The following is a 7729-nucleotide window of genomic DNA, read 5'->3' on the forward strand; positions in this document are numbered from 1 at the left end:
GGTGGTAATAACATTAGGACAGTACAGCAATGGAAAAATTCAGCAGAAAGATTCCTATGCAGTGGAAGACCTCAGGTTCTTCCTCAGCTTCAGGGTTTGAGCAAGTCAAGGAAGGGCACTGTGGTTCCCATTCTCATTGCACAGTAAGGATGAAACAACCGCCTGACTTCTCTTTCCGCTGGCCCCGACTCCAGAGGTGCAGGCAGCCCAAGAGCTGTACAAGTGTGAACATTGCACAAGCTCATGGCATTGCCCCATCAGCTGGCCCAGCCTTGACACTTCTCATGCAAGACTGGTGACTGTAGCATGTACAGTCAGCACTAGGAAGTATCTTAAGCTTGTCATAGGACTTCAACCAGGATTTCAATTCTGTTCTGAAGAATTCTGCTAGTGCATCAGCTCAGAAGCTTCCTATTTAGCCATACACATGTATGCACACATGCACACAAAAACTAGCTTGTTAAATGGACTTAATTAGTGATCAGAACATTTCTATTTTTTAAATTTTCATTATTAAAAATACAAAACCCCTATAGACTTGAAAAATAAACCAACAAAGGTACAAACCTACTGTCCAAGTGCCACAAAAACATCTGAAGAAAACTTTGTCCAATTCAAAAAAAACCCACAACCCAACAAAAACTACATGAAGGCCACACTTCAGCATTTTATAAGTTTAAAATTAAGGATACCATACCAACGTTACTTGCATTCTCTTCCAATTCATTTTTGTATTTCAGATACATAGGCCACACGTGTCCATCGAAGTACCCCGGTGTATCTGCTGGCTGATAGACTCTGGTGCTACACAAAAATATATTTGCTTTCTCATAAAAGTTTTACATTTTTGCCTAGTTTGCTGGTTTAATAAGAGCATCTATCCAAAATAAAAAAAGACTAGAAGGCTGCATAACTGTTAAAGCAAAGGAGGCTCCTTTGTTTTAATAAAATCTGCGATATGAACTCCTGCTAACTTGCCTATTTCTGCCAATCAAGTTGCAATCAAGATAAGGTAAAAGTTGGTGGTTTGGTTTTTTTTTTTTTGTTAAACAAGAAACATATTACATATAAATTAAGTTGTACCAAAAGCATTAGCAAAACAAATTACTTTTTCTCTTTTTTTATTGGCTATACAGATTTCTCAAGTTTTAGATGATTAGCAGTTTTGTCTAGTCACTTCCAGCCTGGTCACTAAAGTCCTTTAATGATGAGTCTAATGAGAAACCAAGAAAGTGGAATCAAACAATGCCAGTTCAATAGAGGATTTCTTCACTCAGCCAACAGATTCTGACTTCGTGCACACGTATTGCTCCAAGCACTGAGTATTGCTCCAAATTTGGAAGCAAGTCAGACACTGGCTCAATGATCTAATTCAGATATACAGTACAACTACTGCACAGGCTAAACAAAGCGTACATTAAAACCACACATGAACATAGTTACTTTAACAATAATCATCATGTACCTGTATTCAACTAAGGATAAGACTGCTTAGTATTTTTTTAACCGTTTCTCATTTTAAAAGTGGTTTAACTCGAATATGCAGTCAGTAACCTAAATAATTTATCTGGACAACAAATTCTCTTTTCAGTGCTTGTAAAACATTTAACACTTTAATATCCCTGTGCTCTAAAATGAAAAAGAAAACAAAACAAAAAAACCCCACACATCTCTGCATGCTTTTGTTAATGTTGTTTAAATACCCACAGTCTTCCTTGGGAATCACAGAGGACAGGTGATCTTAGTAGCTCACATTTAGCAAACACCAAAGAAAAGCTAGTACAAAAGAACCACTCCAGGTTAGGGGGTGCAGTGACCCTTTGTGAGCAATAACTGAATAATCTTACCTCCTTCTCCTTTTGCACTCTTCATAAGGAAGGGTCAAAAAAAATCTTCTATTCCACAGTTCATTAAGCGGCCTAAAATAATAACATATTTAGTTCCCTTTTCCTTTTTAGGGCAGCTTTTAATATACCAGGTTACATATTACTGCTTACTCATAATTGTACAGCAGAAAGCCTTCAACAATCAAAATATAAACATCATCTGTATTTTTCAGATTGTCACATGTATTCTGCATCTCTTCTGTCACACCACCTGAGCTTGCTGGGTTTTTCATCCAATTGTGAATACTTTTCACCATTTCATCCATATAGAGGGCATCAAGTACTAGATGGAAACAGAAAGTTAGGCACACCATAAAAATAGAGAATTAAAAAAAAACAATGAAACAAGCCCTTAAGTACTTCTAGGTTAATCAGTAAGAACCAAATAATCTACATACAAATCTAAATGAAAGGGAACAGGATTACCCCAAAAATTCTCTCTCACGCATATAAGTAGTTCCATGTTTGCAGCTGATGATACCCTGAAACTAAAGCTTTCCCCAGTATTGGGGTATTTCTGGTGGGTGTGGTCTCTCAACTCTGGCAACAAAAAGTGTGTGAACTCACTTCACAGCCTATCCCTCGATGACAGAAACTGCAGGCACTGTTCTCCTATTCCACAAAACTTGTAAAAACTTACTCCGTGATCTCCACCTTTCTGTCAGTTGTCACTGACACAGGTGAAGGGAGCAGGTGCTCAAAATTTTTTGCATTGGCTTTTTATTGGGTTCAGGCATTTGGAGCGTGGGGGTGGATGGATTGAAAGGAGGATGGCATACAAAGCAAAACAGCACAATGTAGCACCTGCTTTTGTCTGCAGACATGTAAGAACATATTGAGTAAGTACTGAATGGTAGAGAAAAGGCAGCCTTTGAATAACGGAAGAGCAAACATGTCTTAGAGGAGCTTTTAAAAGCAGCATTAAACCCAGATCTTTGAACCAAAATGTCCAATTTATCCTGCCAGTTCCACATTCCAGTTTCATGAAGTCTAGAGGTTGAGACAAAGACACCATAGCTGATAACAGTCAGTTTTCATATACAATTTAAGCTTCTGTAAAATGTTGTAATGCATTTTGTGATCACCAAGTATCAACAGGGATTGGCTAATAAGCTACTGTTCACAACTAGATATGACCTGAACCAAAGCACTGGCCTAAAGTGGATCTGGATCTAGTTTATAAGACTAAATTGGCATCTTGAGCCAGCATTAACCATGAACTTCAAAACATTTGGTATCCATGTGAGATCAGACATGAAATAAAGGTGTCAGGATCAGACACAACTTTTAACTGATTTGGAATATGACAATGAAAAAGATTAAATGGTGATATCCCATGAGTTCATTAACAAAGTGAAAAAAGAAAAAAAAATCCATCATTACATAGATGAGGTTATGCTTATGCCAGTGCTGCAAGCCAAGACTTCTAACTGAACAGTACCATTTGCCACTGCACCAGACGCAACTGTAGAAATAGAGGAAAAGATTAAAAATAGAAAATGAAAGGTCAAGCACTAGCCTGAGCTATTTACTACTTCAGCAAGTTTTCTTACTTATCTCAGTGAGCTGAAAGTAACTGAGCAAAGGATTGCTCTGAAACAACCATTTGTTTACTGTCTTGCTGAGGAGAGGGCAGGGAGCGGAGGGGAAGAAGTGTTGAAGCTCAGAACAACAGAATTTCAATACAAAGCAATGCATCAAAGTTACTGACCATCATATAGCTTAAATCCACGTTCATCAGTTTCTACTTCAGACTCTGGCTGAAGGGGAAAAAAATTGAAGAGTTTCAAGGCTGCTTTTATGACCACTGTCAGAGATATATATTCTTCAGTTACAAGCATAAGGGTTATACACTTTTGTATCCCAATTGGTTGGATTTATCTTCAAAATTAAACTGCTGCATACAACAGTAAAAATACAATACACTTTATTTAATCTAGAATAATAAATTCTCCAAATCATACCTCTTAAGTTCATTAGAGCTTTACTTCAGAAATAAGAGCTCCTTCACCCTCCTTAACAAACAACTCCAATGTCAATGCAAAAGTTGTTTTTCTGTTTTGATTTGGTAGAAAAAGAACTATCTATTGCTCTATGGATGCTGGGTTAACACAGTATCATTAACTTCATTAGCACAGAGCATCTTGAAAAATGCATCCAACATACACCTGTTCCGTATTTTAAAGGGTATCAGAGAGGACAGTAAATTTCTTTTTGCCAAGTATACGTGGTGGTTTTGGCCACTGAAAGTTCAATTACCCCAGTGCTCATTTTATTTCTCTTTCTCATGAAGTCAACATTATTTTAAGCAGCATCTATTTTAAAAGTCTACCAATAGTAGAACTGAAAGAGAAGAAATGATACTAAAATCTACTCAAGCCTACTTTTACCTATCAGGTCTTTCCATCAATACTGTTACCTTAAAGAAGTCATCTTGAGAGATTATATCACAGTTGGGAAGCATTTTCTTAAGCTTTTCTGCCAGCGTTGTTTTCCCCCCATTTGTCACACTGAGTTAGAAAACATAGTAAAAACTGCATCAAGACAAAAATCAATCTTTTAAACATACGTACAAGCTCTCACATACATTTCCATATAGTTAGACACAAAGACACAATCCAAACCCCCACAAAAGTCTATTCACATTAAATACTTTCTACCTCTAGAAATTTTCTGGCAGCTTCCGAAAGCTGTCAGACAATAAATCTAGCGGTGCCAAGAAAGAGGTTAGAGAGAGGTGGTACCCGAGATCTCCAAGAGAGACAGAACAATTTCTTAAGAGTTAACATGCCAGAAAATGACACAATTATATGTTGCATTTGTAATCTATTTTCAAAAAATATCCATTCAGAAATAGAAATTACATCACTTCATTCTGAAAGGAAGACCAGTCTTGAGCTGTAGAGGAAATTTAATTTGCTAATACTTACCCTCCAAGGCCAATAACCAATACTTTCATAGTTTGTTTTCTCCTCAGTTCTTCCTTTTCACTGTCAAAAATAGTAGCCAGTGAAAACTCTTAATTCAGCAACAAGGAAAGCAGCTATTGTATCAAGAAATACCAATTATAGATAGGACTTATTTTCTGTCCTTTTGTCCTTTTTTTTCTTTTTGCAAAGCTACTGTTAGAAACTCAACTGCTTGTTGTAATGCTAACAAAAAAACTGCAACATACATACCGCATCACAGATTTCAAATCATTTTACCCTAGATTGTATTTTAATCACTTGGGGGGAACTCTGAGAGACTCAGTTCTACCAATATTAATATCACAGAAGTCCCTAAAGAAAAGCACAATCACTAGCTCAGGTATTAATGGTATAAAACAGAATGTACAAACAGAAGCTGTGATGGTGAACCAAACAAAAACCTTGAAAAAGAAACAAGTGAAATCCTGAGGAGAAATGTTTTTAAAAAATCATTAAGGGTTATAACAAAGAATCTGTTCAAAGACTGTAAGCAGGTTCTTACACAGCAGTGTAAGAATTCACCCGTACCTTGTTGTGAGAGTTAACAGCACAGACCTGTGCTCCTCTGCTCTGCCACAGAATAATCTGGAGTCATTAAAATACCGTAAAGGCAGTTTAAGCTATCCTAGCTGAGTTAGCACTGAGAAGGACTAGGTAGCACTTGATTTTCTCCAAAAAAGATCAAAGACTGAAACTCTGAAAAAGGTTACATTTGTCCACCCATATCTCCTATTGCTGTCAAGAAGCCAACCCTGAGGCTCTGGCTGGCTGAACACCTTCAGTGTCTTTCCCTGACTCTTTTGCCAGAATTTTCTTCTGGAGTAGGTGTTTGCAGAATCCATAATGAACTATCTGAAAAAGCTGAAAACCAGTTCTGCAAAGGAGGAGGCAGGGGAAGAATGTTAGTTTTCAGCTGAACAAAGTCCCTCCAGTTTACCATGCTGTTACCTGTGCCTGCAAAAGGTGTAGCAGTAGGACGATGGGGCTGCTTCTCTTGGCAGTGGCACTAGTCTACAGAGTTTGTCAAACCAGTTTAACATTTGTCAAACATTGGTTTCCAAGAGCACACACCAATTAATAACTATTTAACCACATGCAAACATGCTGTTTTTCACCTGCTCTGTCCTCTTGGGCCACACATAAGGAGGTAAGGCTTATGACACCTAAGACCTAAAAGGACTGAGCAGGTAACACCATCTCCACTCTGCAACAAACAAGTATCTGTACTATAATGGAAAAAGACTGTTACAGGGCATTAGTATGAAAGTAAAATCACACTATTTCTGTTAAAGTAAGTTTTAGACATACATGGAATCTGAAATAATAATATCCTTTTGCATTTGGTGCAATGACTGGAAGTTCAACTGTTTCACAGGTCTGTAATGTGATCTTTGCATGGTTGCTTTATAAGTTGCTTTATATATTTTTTCTGTTTGTTTTTATTTTTATTTTTTAAAAAGACATACTGATTAGTCCAAGCCATCACCAGTATGATAGCCATTGCTCTGCAATGGTGCTCCATACCTACCGTAGTTGGCACTAGCAAGTTTTATAAGTTAGCATGTGAAGGTTTTCTAAGAACATTGTAATTCTCAAGTTCAATGATGTGATGCACATTTATGGTATTGGCTATGTATTCAAAGAGCTCAAACTGATGATCTGTTCTCAACAAGTGATGATATTCAGTCCATTTAAAACAATAACAAAAAAAGTTTTCTAAAAGTCACCAGTAAGGTTTGAATTCCAGAGGATTAGCCTTTGTCCCACAAAAAAATGCTATGTAACAAACTAAATAACATTTGGACACACATGCCGAGCTTTGGACTCTATTTTACGTCATTGTCTGTATAAAAGTTAATCCCAGCTCAAGGCAAAAACCACCAGGATGAAAAAAACCCACCAACTCTTCCTCCCCCCTCCCCCCCCCCCCCCCCCCCGGAGTAACGTATAACACGAATTGCAAAAGCAAATCTGTCACCAACGTTGCAACACGGAAATCCTAAATTACTCTACTGGGTTCAGTTCGCATCTTTAAACAGCACATAACTCCCATGATAACCCCAACACGGAATCGCCACCACACGGGTTTTAACAGCATAGCGTGACAAAGCTCCAGCACCGGGTAACTGCCGGTGGCACGCTTCCTTCTGGGCAACACCAGACCCGGCTAGGAGATGTCTCTCCCGGGCACCGACCCCACAGGCCTGGGCTAGCGGAGGGGCCAAGGCGGGGCGGGGCGGAGAAGGGGGGGGACCGCGCTGGCTGCCACAGAGCCCCTCACCTCTCCCCGCGACTTCACCACACTTCGGCACCTCCGAGGTTGGCATTTACCTTCAACCACCGCTTGAAGACACCTTCTGGGAGGGCGCCCAGAAGAAACCGCCCCGGCCGAAAGGCTTCCACGCAGGTGGACCCCCCCCCCCCCCCCCTTACGCCCAGTAACGGAGCTGTCCGCGGCTCGCCCAACCACCGGGGCGGGGCGGGGCGGGGCGGGGCGGGGCGGGGCGGGGCACGGCACGAAGCTCCTGTCACACGCCCGGGACGGGGGCACCTTGCAACCCACCGTGTGCTGCCGCGTCGCGCCACGCCACGCCACGCTACGTCGCGTCACGGCGAGGCTCGCCCGCCGCCCGCACTCCTCCGGCCTCGCCGCTGCCAACTGCCCCTGGGGCGCGAGCCCCGCCGCTCCACGCGCCCCGCCGCCGCTCCGCCTCCGCTCCGCTCCGCTCCGCCCCGGCCGCCCGCCCTCATTGGCCGCCTCCTCAGGCCGCTCTCTGTTCCTCCCGCCCCTCCCGCGCGCGGGGATTAGCTGGGACCTTGCCCGAGGCTGGCGAGGCGCCGGCGGCCGCCACTGGGGGGCGCTGCCTACGGCGC

At 41.3% G+C, this 7729-nt stretch overlaps 1 protein-coding gene across 1 annotated transcript in view; it reads right to left on the reverse strand.

Moving 5' to 3' along the window:
* Positions 1 to 7336, reverse strand: part of CARNMT1 (carnosine N-methyltransferase 1) — a 35942-nt gene extending 28606 nt beyond the window's left edge. Inside the window, exons 1-7 of the mRNA XM_082497979.1 lie at positions 7137 to 7336; positions 4817 to 4876; positions 4306 to 4396; positions 3598 to 3646; positions 1998 to 2169; positions 1848 to 1919; positions 698 to 804 (exon numbers count right to left, since the gene is read on the reverse strand). Coding sequence (XP_082354105.1) covers positions 698 to 804; positions 1848 to 1919; positions 1998 to 2169; positions 3598 to 3646; positions 4306 to 4396; positions 4817 to 4845 — 520 coding nt within the window. The 5' untranslated portion in view covers positions 4846 to 4876; positions 7137 to 7336. The remainder of the gene's footprint in view (positions 1 to 697; positions 805 to 1847; positions 1920 to 1997; positions 2170 to 3597; positions 3647 to 4305; positions 4397 to 4816; positions 4877 to 7136) is intronic.
* Positions 7337 to 7729: the final 393 nt, after the last annotated feature.

This window comes from Vanellus vanellus (genome assembly GCF_965231255.1).
Source record: "Vanellus vanellus genome assembly, chromosome: Z".
Classification (NCBI taxonomy): domain Eukaryota; kingdom Metazoa; phylum Chordata; class Aves; order Charadriiformes; family Charadriidae; genus Vanellus; species Vanellus vanellus.